The 25,190-nt window shown below is 40.0% G+C and overlaps 1 gene segment (V, D, J or C); it reads right to left on the minus strand.

Moving 5' to 3' along the window:
* Positions 1–1,164: 1,164 nt before the first annotated feature.
* Positions 1,165–24,706, minus strand: LOC129658552 (T cell receptor gamma constant 2-like). The segment is given in 9 exon segments: positions 1,165–1,361; positions 3,498–3,536; positions 5,581–5,625; positions 5,903–5,992; positions 8,615–8,944; positions 15,785–15,840; positions 23,214–23,223; positions 24,220–24,522; positions 24,667–24,706. Coding segments are annotated over 9 exon segments (1,056 nt in total).
* Positions 24,707–25,190: the final 484 nt, after the last annotated feature.

The following is a 25,190-nucleotide window of genomic DNA, read 5'->3' on the forward strand; positions in this document are numbered from 1 at the left end:
TTACAAAATGTGAGCTCCAGGTTCAGAAAAACCTGAATGACTCTTATTTACAAAATAGTGACCGTGAACAGACAAATTAACCTCTCCAACATATAAACTGTGAACTTTAACTGTTGCTCCTTCCAGGGGTTCTTAAATGATTAATGGGATTACCTGATGAACAGTAGAAACGGAGTCTCTGTTCCATCTACATCTAATTTCTTTGCAGGGAAGTTAGCTTAGAAATGAATCTCAGTGCATTTGTGTATGTGAGGAATCTATTGTTCCTACAGTAGATTAGGAACTACTGACAATAGATACTAATGTCAAGAACTTGCATGGACCAGGCATCATGGACTCATCTAATCCTCACACTCCAGGAGACAGGGCTCTGTAACTTCATTACACAGATGAGGAAATGATGACACAGAGCGCTCAAAGAGCTATCTGAGATCACACAAGTGCTAATACAGACTCAGGGTTCAAACCCAGGCCCTCGACGGTCACAGTCTGCATGCTTCATCCTCCACCCGATGCTCCTCTGGTGTTGATGCAGGTCTCATCAGGGGTTAACACGAGGACCTGGAGTCAGGCTTGTGAGACCCTAGCACAGATCTGAGCACACGCAGTGCAAGTCATGCTGGGTGTTATATTGTCACTATCCGAATGCCCCAACCCAATGATTCTGCCTCTGGTGACTCTGAAAGAGAAGGAACACGGGCACCTTTGTTTGGCTCCTGTTGGACCAGATCCACCGGTCATCTTGCAGCCGGTGCCCCAGAGAAAGCACCATAACCACCATCTCAGTGAGACCTACAAATGTGGTGTTGACCATTATTACAATCAGCGCTGAATTTGATAGCCTGGTTATCATGCTGTTTCTCACCTTGTTAGATTTCATGAAATTAAAGTACACAGACAAAACGGGGGCTTGTGATTCTTTTGTATTTATTGTGCATGTTATGAAAATCTAAGTACAGAATTCGAGCAGCAAAGCTGACTTCCCCAGGGTGTGTGACAGGGAGGGTCAGGGTCGTGGTCTGGGTGGAGGTGCTGAGGGAAGAGACAGGGAGCTGCTCACAGTGTGCGCTCAGGAGTTGAAAGGACTTGGGGGTGGGACAATTATGACATCATAGATAAATACACATCTGAACTGAGATAACCCAAACCAAAAAGCAAGCAGAGGATTTCTGGGACTGTAGATGATGAAGAAAAGTTGACCTCTCGGTAGCCCCCCCATTACGAGATCTTCCCGTCACAGCAGACGCTTGTTCTCCTAAACACACAGGAAACGATGACAACAAAGTAGACTGCGCTCAGGAGCAGGAGTAAGAGGTAGGTGTAATAGGCGGAGGTGTTCATGAGCTGCAGCTGCAGGGTACCTAGGAGAAGTCATTTTGGTTAGTTTCAAGTGTTCTTTGGAGAGGAGAGCACATATTCACGGAAGTGGTCACAATGATTTCTGGTGATCTGCAAAGAAGTGGCACCCCTGCACCCCAAACCCAAAGAAAACAGATGCAACCATCATGAGCACCACCACCACCAGAACAACTCAGAATCTAGTTGACAATTCCAGTCAATCAACGACCTCAACTAAATTCAACAGAACCTTCCCAAATATTAAAAAGCAAGGTTGTGTTTTTAAAGAATGAGTCCAAATGGGAAAAATATCTATCATAAATAGCATTTTGCATTTTTTGCCCCATCACATCTCTGAGTAACAATAACAGGTGACGTTTCTTAACCCCTAACCAAATGTCAAACACTTATTCTGAGAGCTTTGCATGCAAGATTCTAATCTTAGTTAAGTTTTCAAATAACCTATGAGATTATCATTTTCAACCCCCTTTTACCAGTAAACTGAGGACAGAAAGAAATAATTTGCTTGGTGTCACACATTTCGAAAGCACCAGAAATCACATTTCAATCCCAGCAACCTGAATCTGAAGAAGGTATTCTTAGCTGCTCTGTAGTCCTGCATTTCTGTGTGCAATAAATATCCCAGACATCAAAGTTAAGCATAAACAGCAAGTTGAACTGCTGATGTGGAAGCATCTGAGCCATTACATGTTGTGCACCAGTGAGATTCCTATGAAGGGGATAAACCAGGGAAATGTGGTTGTGACACAGTGAGGTGGGTGGAAGGTTTTAGTAAAGAGAACTTTGTACAAAATGGAAGAGAGTGGTTAGTCCAAAATCCCCAAAACCTTAGGAGCTCATGCCTCAGTCATCTATCTTTCTTAGATATCTAACCTTGTGCCCTTGATGTTATAGGATAATTGCACTTACTCTCCTTCGACGTTTTGCAAGAAATACATGATGTCAAGAAGCAGTTAACAATGATACTGGGCCTGACTTGCTACTCAATGGACTACAAGGCTGAGTTTCTTCCTGTATGTTTCCCTTTTCTATGCTTTACCTTCATGGAGTCAGAACTCCAGAATCACTAGTATGTGATGTGGAAAGGATCTCAGGAGGAGGGACATGCTCATCACTCATGGCCATGAGTCAGGTCAGATGTTAGCTGAGTTCCAGGCCCCCTGACACACTGGGAACAGAGGAGGGATCAGCAGGACCATTGCCAGTGCTTCTAAATCCACTGAGAACCTTCATGTAGGGATAAGAGGTCACCAACTAGTACTGATCCTGTGCCAGCTAAATGGATACCCTGTGGGAGACATTCCACATAGGTGACCTTATCTCTGTAATAACTGAGTTGGGTGCAATTGTTCCCTATTGGCAGAAGAGGGCACTATTGCCCAGAAATAGAAGTAATGTACCCACCTTCGTGCAACTAATAATAAAAGAACTGGGGTTAAAGTGCTGTCTGTGATAGTTGGAAATTCACGCACTTATACCCTGCCCATGGGTCCACCCTGTTTCAGGGCCTCAGTCTTAGGATTCTTTTTCTATATCTTAGAGATGGAATAGAGAACTGAGTAAGTGTCTGAACCATGGATTCAGATGGCCTTTGTTGAATCCTTATATCTAGCTATGGAGCTTGGTACAAGGGATTTAAGTAATTTTGGCTAATGGCCCTCATTGAAAAGTTATGGGAAAATGTTGCACCACCTCATAGGAGTGTTATGATGCAAAAAAATATTCACATAAGATACAGCACAACACCTTATGTATATCAAGCTCTCAGCAAGTGTCAGTTCATGTATTAGTTACCAGCAAGGGCTAAAACTCAAAAACAATCTAGAAGCAACTTGATATCAAGTTTCTGCAATTATTACAAACAAAATCTACACAACTGGGTGAAGCCCGCTGTTGAAATAATTTGGAGCCTATCAGTTCATCCTCTCATTTAGAGTCATCTTACACCAAAACCAGCATTTAATGTGTTAAGATGACTACTCAGGAATAATGGATTTACTTAAAATATGCAGTCTATTCTGCAATATCCAGACATTTTGTTTTTTCTACCTTATATCAAGGAAGTCCAAAAGTCAAGTTTATCCAGAGGGAAAAAAGTGCTGTAACATGACACAAAGGCAAACAAAGACAACACTTACTGCTTTCACCTTCCAGACATGCCTTTGTAGAATTAGTATCTAGAAGAAAGAAAAGCAGGTATTAATCAATTGTATTGTCAGTCATTCATGTATATTATTAGACAATGGCACAAATGTGATTAACTATGTATGCGTTAATATGCATGTATATATAATAGAAGATCTGCGAACACAGATAGGAGAGATACTCTGATTAAATGCATGAACACCACAGTTCAGGAATAATTGACTTTTTCTTAACATTAACCAAGGAAGTTCAAGAGGTAATTGATAGGTAAAAATTCATGCTTTCTGCTGCTGCTGCTAAGTTGCTTCAGTCATGTCTGACTCTCTGCGACCCCAGAGACGGCAGCCCACCAGGCTCCCCCATCCCTGGGATTCTCCAGGCAAGAACACTGGAGTGGGTTGCCATTTCATAATCACAATAGTGAAAGATGCGTATCAGTTTTCACAATCAATAGCCAAACAAAAAATAAAAGAGAATTACAATAGCAAGCCATAATGGGAACATGATTAACCTAACATATAAAACAATTACATACAGTTTGGGGGGTCAAGCAGAGTGACATGGTAAATGGGAGTACATACATGCACATGTTTTCATCTGCCCAGCCAATCTGAATTATGACATTTTGATTTCATTTGTTTGACTTAGTTTGAATAAGATGCTAGATTTCTAATTTAAAAAAATAGATATGCAACAAGAAACAAATGTTTACTATTTAGCACAAGGAGCTATAGTCACTATCTTGTAATAACCTATAACAGAATATAATTTCAAAAGTAATATATGTGTATAAATGATTGACAAAAAAATTCAATTTTTAGAAATTTGGTAATGTTTAGTGAAAAAGTTGGCTTAAAGCTCAACATTCAGAAAACCAAGATCATGGCATCTGGTCCCATCACTTTATGGGAAATAGATGGGGAAACAGTGGAAACAGTGTCAGACTTTATTTTGGGGGGCTCCAAAATCACTGCAGATGGTGACTGCAGCCATGAAATTAAAAGACGCTTACTCCTTGGAAGGAAAGTTATGACCAACCTAGATAGCATATTCAAAAGCAGAGACATTACTTTGCCAACAAAGGTTCGTCTAGTCAAAGCTATGGTTTTTCCTGTGGTCATGTATGGATGTGAGAGTTGGACTGTGAAGAAGGCTGAGTGCCGAAGAATTGATGCTTTTGAACTGTGGTGTTGGAGAAGACTCTTGAGAGTCCCTTGGACTGCAAGGAGATGCAACCAGTCCATTCTGAAGGAGATCAGCCCTGGGATTTCTTTGGAGGGAATGATGCTGAAGCTGAAACTCCAGTACTTTGGCCACCTGATGCGAAGAGTTGACTCATTGGAAAAGACTCTGATGCTGGGAGGGATTGGGGCAGGAGGAGAAGGGGACAACAGAGGATGAGATGGCTGGATGGCCTCACTGACTCAATGGACGTGAGTCTCAGTGAACTCCGGGAGTTGGTGTTGGACAGGGAGGCCTGGCGTGCTGCGATTCATGGGGTCGAGAAGAGTCGGACATGACTGAGCGACTGAACTGAACTGAATGTTTATCTTTGTCAGTTTTTCTAAATGGCCTATGGATATCTAATAACAATGTATGAGATATAAAACGGTAAATATATTTGTATAGGATATAAGATTAAGATAAATTAATATAAATAGAAATCTAATATATTTAAATTATTAATGACATCATTCAAGATGCTCCCATTTTTATTTTTTCTGCGCTTGATAAAATATTCTCAGAGAAATGTTAATATGTCTCATTATTATATGTTTTTTTATTTTCCCATATATTTCTTCTGATTTTTGCTTAAGGTATCTTTGTTTCTTTGTTGTTAGGTGTCTAACTGTTTATGATGTCTATTTCTTTGTGAATTCACAAAGAAATACCTTTGTACCTTTTTTTGGTATCATTTTTTTTGAATTGTACTTATTTTTTGAATTGCATCATTCAAAATATTCATCTTTGTTACATTTAAAAATAAATAAATAACATTTTTTTAAGAAAGGTAATTGATCAGGAAAGAAAAAAGTGCTATAGGATGTCTTAAAAGCAAACATAAGCAAAACTTACCACTTCCATCTTTCAGACAAGCTTTTTTAGAACCAGTATCTGTAACTTATAAAAACAAAGGAAGCAAGTGTTAATCAATTGTCCACACTCATTATTTTACAGTGAGTGCATATGTATGTATAATATGGTGTCTGTGTATATATACATACACATATGTATATAATCTATTGACAGATGACAGTAGAGATGATCAGTAAAACTATAACAATGATGAGCCCCACAATTTCAGATAATTGGTCTCTTCCACTTTAAACAGAGAAGTTCAACAGGAAGAAAGAAAGACTAAAACATGACATAAGGATAAATCTGTACAAAAACTTACTGCTTTCATCGGTCAAACAATCATTTGGAGGCTCAGTAGTAGGAGGCTCAGTAGTAGGAGGCTCAGTCGTAGGGACAAGTGAGGTGATAACTACAAGAAATGAGAACAAGTATTAATGAATCATCTGTGCCCATTATTTGATACTGTGAGTATGTTTCAGCAGTAAAGAATCCACCTGCAGGGCAGTAGTCACAGGAGACACAGGTTTGGTGCCTGGATCAGGAAGATCCCCTGGAGGAGGGCACAGCAACCCATTCTGATAGTCTTGCCTGGAGACCCACGGACAGAGTAGCCCGGTGGTCTACAGTCCATGGGGTTGCAAAGATTTGGACATGACTGAAGCGACTTCGCACGCATACACATATGTTTCTACGTGTGTGTATATTGCAATCAGAGAAGGCGATGGCACCCCACTCCAGTACTCCTGCCTGGAAAATCCCAGGGACAGGGGAGCCTGGTGGGCTGCCGTCTATGGTGTTGCACAGAGTCGGACACGGCTGAAGCGACTTAGCAACAGCAGTAGCAGTATATTGCAATATATATGCATGTGTAATATACATATATTCCCTTACAATGACTTTATTCACTAAAAGATAAACAAATCTCTTATTAACATGCATTGGTTGAGGCAGAAACAATAAAGTAATAAAGTTTTATAATCAACTCTATGTGTTTAAGTTCTCTTTCTCAGTGAAGGTTGGTCAATAACTAGGACCAGATTAGATTTATTTCTCTGTAAAATCATTTCATTAATATGTACTTCATGTTATATTCTTAGCTTTTATCAAAAACAAAATAATTTTAAGAAACAGCATTGGAAGTTTGCTATAGAATAACATTAACCGAAATGCCATCATTAGCTTTACAGCCATTAGAAACCCTTGGAATGCATTTGTTTCAGAATTGTGTTCAGGTAAAACACATTATGAACTGGAATATCTCTCTAATATGGTAACCGTCACAATGAAACTTATATACTTATTTTTTTCTCGTTACAAGAAAAATTAAAACTAGTACTTTTAGTGTCCTTAAGTAGGACACTTAAAGCCACGATTACATTAAACTGCAAATTTGCTTCTTTCCGTTAGAATAAAAATTAAAATTTAGAGCTATTTTTGTAATTTTATTTTTCATTAGTTTTAGAAGAGGATATAAATGGATATGATGAATATATGAATAGGTACAGCGATGTCATATTTTGGAAAGCAAGTGTTTTCTCTGATGTTATTTCATTTGTTCTTCATTGCAGCCCCAGGACAAAACCAAGACAAGTGTTCAAACCTGATTTGATCATTGGATAAACTAAGAATCAGAGAAGATAAAAACTTACTTCAGAAATTCAGTCTGGTGCACAGCAAACATCTATGCACATTTTATGTGCTTGATTCCCACGGCTTTAAAAAGGTTTCCTGCTGCTGCTGCGAAGTCACTTCAGTCGTGCCCGACTCTGTGCGACCCCATGGACGGCAGCCCACCAGGCTCCCGTCCCTAGGATTCTCCAGGCAAGAACACTGGAGTGGGTTGCCATTTCCTTCTCCAATGCATGAAAGTGAAAAGTGAAAGTGAAGTCGCTCAGTCGTATCCGACTCTTAGCGACCCCACGGACTGCAGCCTACCAGGCTCCTGCATCCATGGGATTTTCCAGGCAGGAGTACTGGAGTGGGGTGCCACTGCCTTCTCCGAAAAAGGTTTCCTAGCCACAGGGAAAAGCACAAAATGATTCCTTCTGATGGGCGCTTTGGAGCCTTTGGTCTGTTAGGTGAACATGCAGGACATTAAATCCTGAGTCCAGTGAGTTACAGGACCACTGCCAGGGCCAAGGCACATCCCAACTCTCTGCCCACACTGCATGGGCATGTCCAGCATCTGCTCACAGGGGCTGCTTTGAGATGTCATGCCTTGATCACAGGTGACCCTAAGTCATCAAGGAAAGTGTATATTCTCTTGACTGTAATGCATCCTCCTTGGGCAGTAATTCACCCCAGTGTGTCCATCCGTACATCCCTCCAGACCTGGCATGTGCTAGGGCTGCAATAAAAATATCTTGAAAGACCTTTTCTAATAGCAAGAAATGCATTCATTATGTAGAATGGGAGTAAGTTTGTACACTTTAGCATCACCCAATCTTTGATTACTAATTTTATCTTATAGTGGTATGTAAAATACAAATTTCAAAAACCTAAGCCCTTAAAAAACCACCTGGTCAAATTATTCTTTTTGCTGAGCTGCAATTTGGCTCCCTTATACTAACACCATTTTGTCATTTAATAACTCATTGCTTTGGAATTGTAAAGGAGAACTGAATTGAGAATGACTTTGCCTGCTGAAGGACATTCCTGAAAGATGTGTAAGTGTTGTTATTTCCTGACCAACCAAGATCCCCAACAGTGAAGATCTGTTGTGTGCTAAGTTGCTCGATGCTTTCACATATGTTGTTTCATTTAATCCATACAACAACTCTAACACTTAAACATCATATGATCTTAATATTTTGGAAGATGAAACTGAGGATGAGAGAAGTAAAATTTTTTCTTTTCTATGTTTCAAAGCCTATCCTAATTTAATCGTATGGGGAGATAGCTACCATTAAATGAAACATCATTTTATCAAGACATATTTGTTTGTTTTTCATTTACACTTAGCCGGAAAGGTGGGTATTGCCTTTGAAAAACAGTATTTGGGGAGGTTATATTTACATTTATATTCACTCACCTTCTTTTATTGAAGGAAAAATAATCTCTTGATCAATTCCTCCTATATTTTTCTTGTGTTTGACAACACATACATGTTGTTTATCCATAGAGTTTTTGGTCACGGTCAGCCAGCTGAACTTCATGTATGTGTCCTTGGTCTTCATGGTATTTCCCTGCTGGGATGGCAGAGCTCTTCTGTCATTTTTTGCTCTCCAAGAAACTGTAATAACATCAGGGAAAAACTTCTCCAGGAGACAAAGATATGTTCCAGCATTATCATGGTTGATTTCAGCAATTGAAGGAAGAAAAACAGTGGGCTTGGGGGAAGTGTCTGCCTCGAGGTTTCTCTCTGTAGGGCAATATGGAATAGTAATTAAAAAGAATGGTTAAAGAAACACCAACATGTTGTGGCTTGGAAAAACCTAGTGAGTAGTAAAAGAACAGAAGGCTACTGCTCACTATGGCCTTTCATCCACAGTACGTTGGTAGGTGCTTGCTGCTAAGTCACTTCAGTCATGTCCGACTCTGTGCGACCCCAGAGATGACAGTCCACCAGGCTCCCCCGTCCCTGGGAATCTCCAGGCAAGAACACTGGAGTGGGTTGCCATCTTCTTCTCCCATGCATGAAAGTGAAAATGAAAGTGAAGTCGCTCAGTCGTGTCCAACTCTCAGTGACCCCGTGGACTGCAGCCTACCAGGCTCCTCCATCCATGGGATTTTCCAGGCAAGAGTACTGGAGTGGGGTGCCATTGCCTTCTCCTGTTAGGTGCTTAGTACTGTTCTATTTTTAAAGGCCAGAGAAGTTCAAGACTTCATGGAACTTGCCCAAAGTCACAGCTGTTAAGTAGCAGAGCTGGATTATAACTTGACCTTCACTTTTTCTCCATATGCAGAGATGGGGTGCATCTTGTGTGCGTGCCAAGTCCCTTCAGTCCTGTCTGACTCTTCATGACCTAATGACTATAGCCTGCCAGTCTCCTCTGTCCATGTGATTATGACTTTTAAATATCTCATATAAATACCCCACATCAAGACTTCCAACATTCATGAACATGTTTATTGATTGAATCCATGCTTCCTACAGTGGAAATGTGGAGTCCCAATCACTGGACTGCCAGGGAAGTCCCCAGTTATCTTTTCAAAAATCTCTTTTGTTCTATAATACTGGAGCCTGTTTTGAAGTGGATGGGTGGGTGGTGGGAATAGGGGCGGCAGGGGCAATTGGGTATGATGGTTTCTGTATTGGTGAAAATGTTTGCTAGCTTCTAAACTACTTCTCTTTCCCATCCTGTGTTTTGCAATTTATGCTCTCTTTGTCCAAATAACACATTCTCATATTCTGCAACTCTGTGGACTCTCACTCTTCATTTAACTGATTCTGGAATGAACCATAAAAATAAATACCCAGAGAAAATTTATTGGTTTTACAAAGCAATATAGTTACTTTTGAGAATGGGAATCAACACCCATGTGTACTTGACATGTATACTGTGAAGCTGAACTTTGAGCTCCAGATGTGGATCCTATGCCTGATTCTGAAGTGATGAAATTCTCTTTATTTCTAATTTTATATGACCTCTCAATTTTATACCTGAAGCACTCCAGATTTTGGAGTAGAGCAGCATGTTATTTATAGAGCCTTGATTGTATAACGGTGCTTCCAAAACTTCTATTAAAAATGTATTATTAATCCCAAACTCCTAATTTGGGATTAGCAGATACACACTACTTTATATAAAATAGATAAACAATAAGAACCTACTATGTAGAACAGAGAAGTATATTGAATATCTTGTAATAACCTTTAATCGGAGAAGGCAATGGCACCCCACTCCAGTACTCTTGCCTGGAGAATCCCATGGATGGAGGAGCCTGGTAGGCTGCAGTCCATGGGTTCGCAAAGAGTCAGACATGACTGAGCTACTTCACTTTCACTTTTCACTTTCATGCATTGGAGAAGGAAATGGCAACCCACTCCAGTGTTCTTGCCTGGAGAATCTCAGGGACGGGGGAGCCTGGTGGGCTGCTGTCTCTGGGGTCGCACAGAGTCAGACACAACTGAAGTGACTTAGCAGCAGCAGCAATAACCTTTAATGGAAAGGAATCTGAAAAATAATACACACACACAAAAAAACGGAATCACTTTGCGGTATACCTGAAAATAACTCAACGTTGTGAACTAACTATACTTTCATGTAAAAAAAATGTATTTTCAGAAAGGCTCTTATACTAAACCTATCAAGTAATCTACTTAGAATTTTTCCAAATTCAGAAAATGTTCACCAAAAGCACATTTTATTTTGGAATTTCATCTGAAGTTTTATCTTGAGAAGGAGATCAACCCTGGGATTTCTTTGGAAGGAATGTTGCTAAAGCTGAAACTCCAGTACTTTGGCCACCTCATGCGAAGAGTTGACTCATTGGAAAAGACTGTGATGCTGGGAGGGATTGGGGGCAGGAGGAAAAGGGGACAACAGAGGATGAGATGGCTGGATGGCATCACGGACTCGATGGACATGAGTCTGAGTGAACTCCGGGAGTTGGTGATGGACAGGGAGGCCTTGCGATTCATGGGGTCACAAAGAGTCAGACACGACTGAGCGACTGAACTGAACTGAACTGAATAATACACAATATTCTGGCTCTCGGTGTTTTCCCTATAATTTGAATTTGCCCCCTAAGGCTGCTGAACTGCTTTACTGCCACTATTTTCTTTTTTCCACCAGCTGCATGAGGTATATATCCTGACAAGGGATCGAACCTGTGCCACCTGCATTGGAAGGTGGAGTCTTAGCCATTGGACCACTGGGAGAGTCCTTCACGGGGAAATATCTTAAGAAGGGAGAAATTGGACTTCTCATCTGAGAAGAAAAGACAATTCTTGGAAACTTCTGCCTGTGCAGCAAAGTTCCTGGTTTTTCTTCTAAATCAGTAAGCAGACAGGGTTGATTTTTCACTCATGTTGTAAATAAAGTTGGGTTGTAATGTGCTATTTTAATTTTATACATCTTGCTTTTAGTACAAGTGGTATTTTACACATTATAAAAGCAAGACACTGTATTTCTCCAACCATATACTTTGTTGATAGTGATTTAGGTCTTCCCTCTTTTTACCCCCTCTCATTTTTCTTTTACAAACTAAATAATTGAAGCTCTTTCACACTTAAATAAGAATTTGTAATTCATGAGATTTCTATCTATATTTAATTGACTTCACTTCTTGATCATTTTCTTTATAAATTAAAACTTTTTTCTGATAAGTATGAGCATGAAGCCCAAGCTTACTGGTTATATATTTTAGAGCCAATAAATGTTGTTGTTAAAAATGATATCAATTAAATTAAAGGATTAAGATTTAAAGCACATAGAACAATAGGACATATAAAAAATAAACATATTTTAATCTCATTTTTTCTTGCCATGTACCAAAGTCTGCTAAAGTGAGACAGATACCTTCCAATTCAATTTATGTGTGTGAGGGAACCATAAGATAACCTTCCATTTGTTAATAGTACAGCTGCATCCTCTGAAGAATTTCAATTCATCAATAGTCTGGCTACCAACACTCTGCCTCTTGGATGCAATTTTCCCTTTACATTTGAATAAACACCTATCCAACACATATGACGTGTTAGCCAACAAAACATACAGTGCTCAGTTGTGTCCAACTTTTTGCAACCCCATGGACTGTAGCCCGCCTGGCTCCTCTGTCCACGGGCTTATCCAGACACGAATACTGATGCATTAGACAACGTGCTAAATACTTCATCACACTGTCTCATTTAATTCTCATACAACCCCTGCTGGATAATACTGTTATACTATTTTACAGATTAGGAGACTGAGTCCAGAGAATAACGTCCATGTTCACATACGTAGTTAGTGGTGGATCGGAAGTTCCAGGTCAGCCTGACTCCAAAGCCCACTTTCTTTGGAAATACCCCTTCAGCATCAGGAAAGGAGACATGTTAACTCATAAAACTTACCTGTAATGACAAACTTCAATCCTGGGCCAAATACTTTCATGATGATTATGTACATTATACATGAGCCAGAAGTCCACACAGACACGAAGCCAAATTTTTTATATTTGTACAGTGTTGTCTATGCTCTCCTTTACCATGTGAATTTGTGGTAAAATCTCTCCTAAACCTCTACATCTAATTCCCATCCACATTCCCATTTTTGGGAAATATCATTCCTATTTAATTATTTCTTACCTTCCATTACCTTGAAAAAAAATTATATTCTTCTGATACCTACCTGTGACAATGAGTTTTGCTCCATCATTGAAGTTTTTCATGTAATTATTCCACAGTGATTCAAGTCATATCAAAAACTTTAGACTAATTAGCTTCTCTGATTTCTTCAAATTCTAGTAGAACTATGATGACTTGGAATTCAAGACACTAGGCTTCTGGTCCTGGTTCATTTTGCTCCTAACAAGCTCTGTGGTTGAGCAAATCAAGTAAACTAACGCCTTGGGTACCTTATTTGTTTGAAAATGATGGTGCTACTGTTAAGTCAAATGACCATCCTTATTAGTGTTTTGGTGAGCTCAAAATGAAACAAGATCTGAAAAGTCATTTGAATAAAAATTATATAGAGGTAAGAGATTGTAAATATTACTACATTATCATTGATATTATTAGTAGTATTTTTATTTGTGATAGTTGTGTGGTCCAACATGACATTTTAATATCATGGGAGCAAATCTTGCCTATCTGATGGGAATTCAGTATCTGGGGTTTACAAGTAGATCCATAGCAACGGATGACTTGTTGGCATCCCTCTGTGTTTTGATATGTCTGGGATTCTCCAAGCCTGTATCACAGCTTTTCACACACCCAGTTAATAGGCAGTCATTTGTTCTGTCGTATTTGCTGCATTTCCAGGGTGAACAAAATCAAAGGGAACATTGGCTAAAGCCTAACGTATGCAGCCAGTATATGGAATGTCACTTCTGCTGTCCACAACAAATGGCTTTTTCCCCAACAACAGCACAATCTATGGGTAGCTCAAGATTTTACCAGAAATTTCAGCTTCAAAAAATCTATCCAGTTCATGCCCAAAGTTCAGCTTGCAGCTCCAGGTATGGGCCTTATGACAAATGACCACAAAAATGGCAGGATGCCTGGTACTCAAATTCTCCTTTGTTAAGTTGGATTACAGTTTGGTGCCCATTGCATTGATGCTTTGGGAGCATAAACATATTTGTTTGAAGACCATTTCCTCCATTTTATAAACTGGATATTGAAGGCAATGTCCCCTTTTTACTTCATTTTCCTACTAAAGACTTCCACATTGAAGTTCTTTTTTTAAATTTTGTGGTGGGAAAACATATTTGAAAATTTGGTGTGCTTATTTTGGTCGGTTAATATAGGGTATCTATTCCACTACATTTTTTTCTTGCTTTCTTATTTCTTGTTTTTAATTCACTTCTTTGGATTGAGATAGAACTGACACATATTCTGAATGTTTAATAAATGCACATTCATGTGACTTACATGCATGATCTTTGTGAGGGAAAGAGACGTCATTTCAGTGCTATGATTAAAAGCAAGAGCATTGCTTTCACATGTGAGCAGCAATACAAAGTATGAGCTATTACTAATAGTTAGTTACAGAATCCAGGTCAGGCTACAGAAGGGTAAATATTCAGGATATAAAGACATGACTTAATGTTTCAAATATCACATAATGATCCAGTGTTCTTACTTTGACAAGTTTCTACTGGATCCCAAACTTTGCCACAGTAGCTAGTCATGTGACTTTAGGCAAGTAACTAAACTTCTCTAAACCTCAGTTTTTTTATCTATAAAATGGGAATGAAAGGATAACTGGTGAGGAAAGTATAAGGCATTGAAACTACGTATCATGGTGTCCGCTGCTAAGTCACTCCAGTCGTGTCCGACTCTGTGTGACCCCATAGACGGCAGCCCACCAGGCTCCCCCGTCCCTGGGATTCTCCAGGCAAGAACACTGGAGTGGGTTGCTATTTCCTTCTCCAATGCATGAAAGTGTAAAGTGAAAGTGAAGTCGCTCAGTCGTGTCCAACTGTTAGCGACTCCATGGACTGAAGCCTACCAGGCTCCTCCATCCATGGATTTTCCAGGCAAGAGTACTGGAGTGGGGTGCCATTGCCTTCTCCGATCATGGTGTCTATCCTTCAGTAAATATTAACTAATATTAAAATTCTCTTTAATGGCATGGTTTGAGGCCATTTCATCAAAATCTTCCACCAAACAAAAGATATGTTTTTTATAAGCAATAACTATTACACCAAGCTCAACAATCCAAGACATCCTACTTCTGCAGCCATGGACCATAGAAGACAGGTCTCAGTTAAGCCAGAATCTAGAATGCGTTTCCACTAGAATAGAAGCTGTTTCGTGTTGGAACTTGTTCTGTGTCTTGTTCACACTCTGTCTGCAGCTCCCAGCACAGAAACTGTCCTCAATAAATATTTGCTGAGAGAATGAAAGAGCAAAGGAGAATGCCCAGCCATGAAGACACTTTCATGAACTTTGGAGCTGAAATGGCTCATTGAGCTCACAAACTGGTCCATGTCCAGATAATTTCACAAGAGATGAGATAGTTTAAATTTCAAATAATCTCAGCCTCCTTCTAAGAAGCTACAGTAATAAGAAGTAGGTTTATCAATGTTGTATAATCATTTACTGTAAGAATTTCCTTCCACTGCTCTTAGGGATGAGATGAAAATCAGGAATATTGGTTTTGCAGGAGATTCAGGAGCACAGTATTTTATCTCACAATATAGAGAAGAGATAGTAAGAAAAGTGTTTCTCACTTAATAGACTGCCTACAAGAAAAGGAACTTGAACTAATAACATACCAATATGATGATATAATATGCTATTTATGTTGGAATATAGAAAGATAAACGAAGCAATAAGACAGACATGGTTCAGAATACTTTACTATCTAGCCTGAGTCTATTTCGTGTGTGTTTTCTAGAACACAAATTTCAACTGCTTACAAGCAGGGACAAGAATAAACCATTTACAAGGTGATTTAGTTTCCATATACAGTGACCAATAGCTGTAAAACTACTGTTTAGATGCTGAGGCCAAGAATGTGGCAGCCATATCAGGGCGACCCCAGGTTGTTTCTACAAAGCATCTCTCAGTGTTTTATGAATACAGTAAGAATAGAAAAATGATACTTACCAGGAGGAGTTACTATGATGTTAGCTCCTTCTCCAAATATCTTCCTCCAGCCTGAGCTATCACAATGGTAAAAGCTCCTACAATAATCCAGCCTTTTTCTACCTTTATAAAGTGACTAGAAGTCAAAAAACTTCATACTGGCGGTTTGATCTGAATTCTTTTGGAAGTCCTTGGATATAGGTTTCACGGCATCCAATGTTTTATAAGTTTTCCTCTGATTTGTTGTTATTATTCAGTCACTAGGATGTGTCCGACTCCTTTGCAACCCCTTGGACTGTAACCTGCCATGGGATTTCCCAGGGAAGAATACTGGAGTGGGTTGCCATTTCCTTCTCCAGGGAATCTTCCTGACTCAGGGATCCACTGGGGAAGCCACTTTCCTCAGATAAATGGACCCAAATATCTGCTTTCCAAGGAGTAGTAATCACTGAAAACATTGGTGAAGATGAAAAGGATAAAAACAGGAAAAGAACACATCACTGGCACCAGCTGGTTAACCACCTGGGTTTCTAAATTTCCAGGAACGGTATGCAAAGAATCAAGACTTTTTTTTTATTTCCAGGTGTTCAGTTCTGTTGAAACTGCTCAGAGTTTGCATCAGTTGAAAGGCAATTCTCTTTTCACAAACACCAGGGCTGTTTAGTGATTTGGGAATGTATTGCTAAAAGGAGGAAAACCTTCAGTAAGTGAAAATGCAAATACCCCATCAGCCATCACACGTGTATACTTGAGAAATGTGAACAAAGCTCTCCATTCATTGGGCAGCACAATTCTTTACCAAGGTAAAGGGACATGAGAAAATAAGTCCTATGATGACTTAGTTAATATAATTTTTCCTAGGATGAAGGCAATCGCACCCCACTCCAGTACTCTTGCCTGGAAAATCCCATGGACGGGGGAGCCTTGTAGGCTGCAGTCCATGAGGTTGCTAAGAGTCGGACACGTCTGAGCGACTTCACTTTCACTTTTCACTTTCATGCATTGGAGAAGGAAGTGGCAACCCACTCCAGTGTTCTTGCCTGGAGAATCCCAGGCATGGGAAGCCTGGTGGGCTGCCGTCTGTGGGGTTGCACAGAGGCGGACGTGACTGGAGTGACTTAGCAGCAGGATAAAGAAAGAAATTTGCAGAATTCTCTTTCCGTTGAAATAATACTTTCTTTAAACTCACACTTGAAAACAATATCCATTTCTCTGATAGGCAAAAGAAGTCTCTTCGTGGCTATTCTGTAATTTCAAGCCACTCATCTTGGGACAAGGGGAAAGAAATTGGCAGGAGCAGCTGAGTACTCCTCTGAGCACAGATGAGCTGCCCATCCTCCAGGACCAGACAGGACAGGCTCTTACTGCCTCCATGTCTACTCCAGATGCACTTGTTCATGGTCTAAGTCCCGTGAGCAATCAGTTCCTGTGCCCCAATGATGAAAGTAAGAGGAGGTCATGTTGGGCAACTGTCCATTCACAGGAGCTCAGCTCACAGTCCCAACACAATGGGAGGGGATGAGAGATTCAGATGCCAATTATATTTAGATAGATTTTTTTTTTTAAACTGAGAGTTCATGGTAATTTCCTGGCAGTACAGTGGTTAGGACTCTGCACTTTTACTGCTTTTACTGGGCTCAATCTCTGGTTGGGGAAATAAGATCTCATGATCCACAGAATGTCCACAGAAAAAACTGAGAATTCTAAGTTGTTAGTACTTCAGGCTGTCATATACCCTTTCCATCTATTGTAGTCATGAACGATGTCCCCTCAGTTCCTTTCTGAAAACTTGTCCTGTGATTTTCCTTATTCCAAGACCATGAGCAGAATTATCGGGAGCTTTAGGAATTGTTTGTTTTTCAAAATGCATGAAAGATTTAAGCAATAAAATGCAAAAGAGTAACTAAAGAGTTATGTAATTAATAAGTTTTATTAAATATAAGAACAGTAAGAAGACAGAGTATAAGGTTTTAGTAAAGGGAATAAAATTAAACCTGCATAAATGGAGAGACATATCATATTCATGAAGGTAAAGCTCAATGTCATAAACATGCAAACTCTTCTTAAAATCATGTGTATAAATAGACTAATTCCAATGAGACTTAAGGTAACATTTTATTTTTTTGTTCCATGTTGTAAAGATTGGGGCTGAGCTAGTTATATTTACTTTCAATTGATATAAAAAGTAAATATAAATTAATTTAAAATTTTTTATTAAAATAATGATTTTTAATAACTAATTTGGCATAGCAGCTTTTAACCCTTATTGCAAAGTTACTGACATAACATGATAATGGAGTAAGAATACTGAGACATGAATAAAACAAATCCTTCAAGCATATGTTAATATAAAAATATAATTAAGGCATTTTTAAATTTAGGGAAATGACGGATTGTCTTAAAATTAGTTATGAACTATTAATTATATGTTGGAAGAAAAAATAGCTCTCTATCAAATATCATAAAAGTTCAGTTCAGTTCAGTTCAGTTCATTCGCTCAATCCTGTCCAACTCTTTGGACCCCATGAATAGCAGCACTCCAGGCCTCCCTGTCCTTCACCAACTCCCAGAGTTCACTCAGACTCACGTCCATCGAGGCAGTGATGCCATCCAGCCATCTCATCTTCTGTCATCCCCTTCTCCTCTTGCCCCCAATCCCTCCTAGCATCAGAGTCTTTTCCAATGAGTCAGCTCTTCGCATGAGGTGGCCAAAATACTGGAGTTTCAGCTTTAGCATCATTCCTTCCAAAGAAATCCCAGGGCTGATCTCCTTCAGAATGGACTGGTTGCATCTCCTTGCAGTCCAAGGGACTCTCAAGAGTCTTCTCCAACACCACAGTTCAAAAGCATCAATTCTTCGGCACTCAGCCTTCTTCACAGTCCAACTCTCACATCCATACATGACCACAGGAAAAACCATAGCCTTGACTAGACAGACCTTTGTTGGCAAAGTAATGTCTCTGCTTTTGAATATGCTATCTAGGTTGGTCATAACTTTCCTTCCAAGGAGTAAGCGTCTTTTAATTTCATGGCTGCAGTCACCATCTGCAGTGATTTTGGAGCCCAGAAAAAGAAAGTCTGACACTGTTTCCACTGTTTCCCCATCTATTTCCCATGAAGTGATGGGACCGGATGCCATGATCTTGGTTTTCTGAATGTTGAGCTTTAAGCCAACTTTTTCACTCTCCACTTTCACTTTCATCAAGAGGCTTTTTAGTTTCTCTTCACTTTCTGCCTTAAGGGTGGTGTCATCTGCATATCTGAGGTTATTGAGCTTTCTCCCGGCAATCTTGATTCCAGCTTGTGTTTCTTCCATCCAGCGTTTCTCATGATGTACTCTGCATATAAGTTCAATAAGCAGGGTGACAATATACAGCCTTGATGGACTCCTTTTCCTATTTGGAACCAGTCTGTTGTTCCATGTTCAGTTCTAACTGTTGCTTCCTGACCTGCATACAGATTTCTCAAGAGGCAGGTCAGGTGGTCTGGTATTCCCATCTCTTTCAGAATTTCCCACAGTTTATTGTGATCCACACAGTCAAAGGCTTTGGCATAGTCAATAAAGCAGAAATAGATGTTTTTCTGGAACTCGCTTGCTTTTTCCATGATCCAGGGGATGTTGACAATTTGATCTCTGGCTCCTCTGCCTTTTCTAAAACCAGCTTGAACATCAGAAAGTTCATGGTTCACATATTGCTGAAGCCTGGCTTTGAGAATTTTGAGCATTACTTTACTAGCATGTGCAATTGGGCGGTAGTCTGAGCATTCTCTGGAATTGCCTTTCTTTGGGATTGGAATGAAAACTGACCTTTTCCAGTCCTGTGGCCACTGCTGAGTTAGGTTTGTATTGAGTTAGGTTTGTATCATAAAAGGTTTGTATTAAAAGGCATCTAAAAGTGTGAGTTATAAAGAACAATGAATGAAGGTCACTCAGTCGGGTCCAACTCTTGGGACCCCTTGGACCGTAGCACACAAGTTTCCTCTGTCCATAGGATTCTTCAGCAAGAATACTGCAGTGGGTTGCCATTTCCTTCTCCAGGGGATCTTCCCGACTTAGGAATCAAACCTGGGTCTCTTGCATTGCAGGCAGATTCTTTATCGCCTGAGCTATGAGTAGGGGACTAACTGAGTCCTTGGGCAGAAAATCTTGGAATGGGAAGAGGACAGGAGACATCTTTACTTAATGTTTAATTTTTAAAAAGAAGAAATTTGGAGAATTTTTTCTCTCTTTTTTTTAAAATTGAAGCATAGTTGATTTACAATTTGTGCCAATCTCTGCTGTATAGCAAAGTGACTTGGTTTTACACATACATATGTTCTTTTTTTTTCAACATTGTTTTCCATTATGATTCATCCCAGGATATTAACTGTAGTTCCTTGTGCAATACAGTAGGATCTTGTTGTTTATCCATTCTAAATGTAATAGTTTACATCTGCCAACTCCAACAGAGAAGGCAATGGCAACCCACTCCAGTACTCTTGCCTGGAAAATCCCATGGGCGGAGGAGCCTGGTAGGCTGCAGTCAGACACGACTGAGCGACTTCACTTTCATTTTCCCTTTCCACTTTCATGCATTGGAGAAGGAAATGGCAACCCAATCCAGTGTTCTTGCCTGGAGAATCCCAGGGACGGGGGAGCCTGGTGGGCTGCCGTCTATGGGGTCGCACAGAGTTGGACACAACTGAAGTGACTTAGCAGCAGCAGCAACTGCCAACTCCAAATTCCTAGTCCATCCCTCTTCTCCTCCTCCTCCCTGTTGGCAACCACAAGTCTGATCTCTATGTCTATGAGTCTGTTTCTGTTTCAAAGATAGATTCATTTGTGTCATATTTTAGATTCCACATATAAGTAATATCATATGGTATTGGTCTTTTTCTGACTTACTTCACTCAATATGATAATCTCTAGTTGTATCCATGTTGCTGCAAATTGCAGTGTTTTGTTCTTTTTATGGCTAAGTAGTATTCCATTATAGATATGTACCACATCTTCCTCATCCATTCATCTGTCAATGGATATTTAGGCTGTTTCCATGTTCTGGTTGTTGTGAATAGTGCTGCTATGAACATAGGGGTGCAGGCACTATTCAAATGATTGTTTTGTCCTGGTATATGGCCTGGAGTGGGGTTGCTAGGTCATACGGTAATTCGATTTTTAATTTTCTAAGCGACCTCCATACTGTTTTCCATAGTGGTTGTACCAATTTACACTCCCACTGACAGTATTAAGATTCCCTTTTCTTCACACCCTTTCCAGCATGTGTTATTTGCAGACATTTTAATGACAGCCATTCTGACTGGCATGAAGTTACACCTTGTTGTAGATTTGATTTGCATTTCTCTAATAATTAGTGATGTTGGGCATCTTTTCATGTGCCTAGTGGCCATCTGTATGTCTTCTTTGAGGAAATGTCTATTAAGGTGTTCAGCTCACTTTGCCTCTGGGTTGTTTGTTTTTTGTTTTTGTTGTATGATCTGTTCACATATTTTGGAAATTAAGCCCTTGTTGGTCACATCATTTATAAATAGTTTCTCCAATTCTATTGGTTGTCTTTTTTTTAATGGTTTATTTTGATGTGAAAAAGCTTGTAAGTTTGACTAGGTCCCATTTGTTTATTTTTGTTTTTATTTCTATTGCCTTCAGAGACTGACCTAAGAAAACATTGGTATGAGTTATGTCAGAGAATGTCTTGCCTATGCTTTCTTCTAGGCAAGTTATGGTGTCAAGTTTTATGTTTAAATCTTTAAGCCATTATGAGCTTATTTTTGGGTATGGGGTGAGAGTGTGTTCTAACTTCATTGATTTATGTGCATCTGTCCAACTTTCCCAGCACCACTTGCTGAAGAGACTTTTTTCCCCCTGTTTTTATATTCTTGCTGGAGAACTTGTACTTTTTAGAACATTTCTAGGAATGCATCCATTTCTTCTAGGCAGTCTATTTTCTTGCCATGTATTGAGTAATTATTTGTAGTAATGAGTTATTGCCGTTTGTATTTTGGTGGTATCAGCTGTTAACTTCTTCTAATTTCATGTCTAATTTTGTATCGTTGAGTCCTCTCTCTCTCTCTCTCTTTTTTTTTTCCTGATGAGTTTGGCTAAAGGTTTACCAATTTGTTTGTCTTTTCAAATAACCAGCTCTTGGTGTATTGATCTTTTCTGTGATTTTTTAGTCTCTATTTTATTTTACTCTGATTTTTATTCTCTTTCATTTACCTTTGTTTTTATTTGTTCTTTTTCCTAGTTCTTTTAGGTGTAAGATTAGGCTGTTTGTTTGAGGTTTTTCTTGTATCTTAAGGTAGGCTTGTATCACTATAAACTTCTTTCAGAACAGCTTTTGCTGTATACCACAGATTTTTTTTTTATGGTGTTTTCCCGTTTTCATTGTCTTCAAGTATTTTTTATTTCCTCTGATTTCTTCAATCACCCCTGGGTTGTGTATAGCATACTGCTTATCCTACATGTGTCTTTGTTTCTCATACATATAGTGTCTCTACCTATAGCTGTGTCCTTAGAGAAATTGACCTGTATAAACAGAGACAGAGAATGGAAACTGAGGGAGAGATCATAAGGGTTTCTGTGAGTACATGGAAAAGTAGTTATCACAAAGTGCAAAGAAAAACAGTGATATAATAATGCATTAGTCAGTAATTGGGGGAGAAATTGGATCTCCACATTAAGATTGCTACCTTACACTCATACACAAAAATTCAAATTAAAGTGGATCAAGGAATCAAAATGGCAAAACAAAGTCTTAACACCATTGGAAAAGTATAAACGAAAATATATTTATGCTTCAGGCTTTCCTAAAGCTGCAAATAGTTACAGTGTGGTTGCTGATGCAGTAGAGCAAGCTAAAGGCAGTGCATTTACTATCCAATTCCTTGCTGTCTGCAGTCACGGAACTAAGAAGAATCTGAAGCTTTGACTTGTGGTGTGAGACTTTTTTTTTTTATTCTGAGATTCTGATAGAGAAATGTGATGACCTGGAGAGCAGCAGCGCCCAGGATGCAACAAGACAGATGGGGCTTCGGGGTGGGGATAAGACCATGAACACTATTCTAGTAGGCACTCCTGTGCTAGTGCAGCAAGACTTACAATCAGCCTGAAGAAGAATCACTAGCAGCCTACCAAAAAACGCACATTTTCAGCCTTCGTTCCATGATTCTGATTCACTCTGTTGAGTGCCACCCAGAACATGCACTTTTATTCCAATTCAGGTACTTCTGATGCAGGTGGTACATGGACCACAGTTTGAGAAACACTGTTCTAGAAGCTCAGACACTGGTACACATTTGAGGAACCAATGCACAAGAGACCATATACACGTGAGCTGACATTTCTGTATTTCAATATCAATTTTGCTTCCTTAAACCTAGCCCCATAAGGCAGCCACAACCCTTGGCTATATAACTTTTCAATTGAAATATATACCATTCTTTGATTGTTCACCCAAAGTGTTCTTTAATTTTAATTATTGAGAAAATTATGATCTGATAAGTCTCATTCTAGTTTGGCACTTGGCCTTGTTAATGGTAGGGACTGGGGGTAGAAAGAAGCTTTGGCTTTACATGTTGAAGACAGTTCTGGCTGTGGGCTGAACTTCAACAGAGGGTATAAGTAGAATACAACACCGGGGCTTCTCTCATAGCTCAGTCAGTAAAGAATCTACCTGCAATAATGCAGGAGACCTGGGTTCAATTCCTGGGTCTGGAAGATCCCCTGGAGAAGGAAATGGCAACCCACTCCAATATTCTTGCCTGGAGAATTCTTGCCGTGGACAGAGGAGCCTGGCAAGCTACAGTCCAAGGGGTCTCAAGAGTTGGACACAACTTAGTGACTAAACCACCAACCACCAACACCTAAAACAATCACTTTTCCCCCTACATTTTCACTAGGTCAACCATGCCCTTGTTGATTATGTGAGAGAGATACCAGTTGGTCCAAAAGATAAATTGGATACCAGCTTGAGGTTCAAGAACTCCGAGTTTTCATTCCATCATTTCTCATTCTTCATACTCCTGGATAATAAAGATGCTCTATTCCCAGCCATTTTCTCTGGATAATCATCAGGTGAATGGTTCAGTATTATCTAGTCTTTCCATTTTCCTCTCCTAAATATCTCCCCTCACAGATAATTCTAGGTTCTCTGTCTGTCTTAAAGAGAAAATAATATGAACTCTACCAGCTTCTGGGAGAGCTGAGAATATGCTGCCTGCCAGACTGCTTGCCTACAGACAGGAGATGGAGGCCTGTTTTTAGGAAAAACTATGGCTATTGTGGGGAGGTAGAAGGTGGCCATCAAATATAAAGTTTGATTCATGGGCATTGAGTTCTGGGTTTTTCTTTGTTTAGAGTAAAAAGAAATTGGGGGAGGAAGTGAAGCAGCCGCTGATATCAGGGCTGTGATTTTCAGCCACAAGCAAAATTTCCAGTGCAGTGTACAGGAAGTCTGAACCAACGTGCTTATCCCAGATAGCACAGTAGTATATGCCGGAATCACTTGCTTGCAGATTTAGGATTGCAAATGTATACCTCCTCCCTGTGCCCTTATAGACATGGTATTTTGTTCCACTGATTCCTGATTCAAACACAGGCTTTGAGTTGTAGCTGTCGTAGTATAAAAGGCGTCGGGGGGCCGTCCCCTCCTCATGTTTGTACAAGTGGATATAGGTGGCCCCTTGTGTAAGATCACAAGGGAAGGAAGCAGTCTCTCCAGTATTACTAGTGATTAACACCAAGTCGGAAGATACCTGCATGACTGCAATGGGAAAAGCAACAAAAAATAATGAGGAAGAGGAAGCATTAATTTCTTAGTATGACCCTCTTCCCCACAATCCACCCCCTCCTCCACCTTGCCACAAAATACAGAAAAATTCCAGGAGCATCCAGGCAACACACTTACCGGGAGCCAGGACAACCAGAAGCAGCGCTGGGGCCCGCATCCTGCCCCAGCAGCGAGCTAGACTGGGATTCTGAGCAGATGTGACAGGCAGAGAAGTCTCTTAAAGACCACCAGGCTGATCCCAGAGAGGGTGGGTGCTGGGGGAGGCCTGGGGAGGAGCCTCGCCTCTCTGCACCAACCCTTTCTTGAGGGCCCCCCTGTGGCAGGCTGGGAGCTGCCATCTCCCCCACAGGAGAGGAGAGGCCTGAGCACTGAGAACTCAGAACTGCAAGCAGATGGATCAAATGCAAACTGAGGGGAGGAGAGCCATGGACCAAGCTTGCCTGTTGCCTCGTGGAGTGAGCGTCTTGAATGGGCCTAAGTTCCCTGCAGTTCAGCATTTCAGTGTTTATGCTGCTGCCACGGTCTTGTCCGGTGACGTCCTTATATTCTTTCTTTGAACTACCTTTCCTTTTACCCCTGTAAGCAAACTCAGAGCCAACAACCAAAGAATCCAGTAAGAACTGAACTTGCTTTATTATAAG

The sequence above is a fragment of the Bubalus kerabau genome, chromosome 8 (assembly GCF_029407905.1).
Source record: "Bubalus kerabau isolate K-KA32 ecotype Philippines breed swamp buffalo chromosome 8, PCC_UOA_SB_1v2, whole genome shotgun sequence".
NCBI lineage: Eukaryota > Metazoa > Chordata > Mammalia > Artiodactyla > Bovidae > Bubalus > Bubalus kerabau.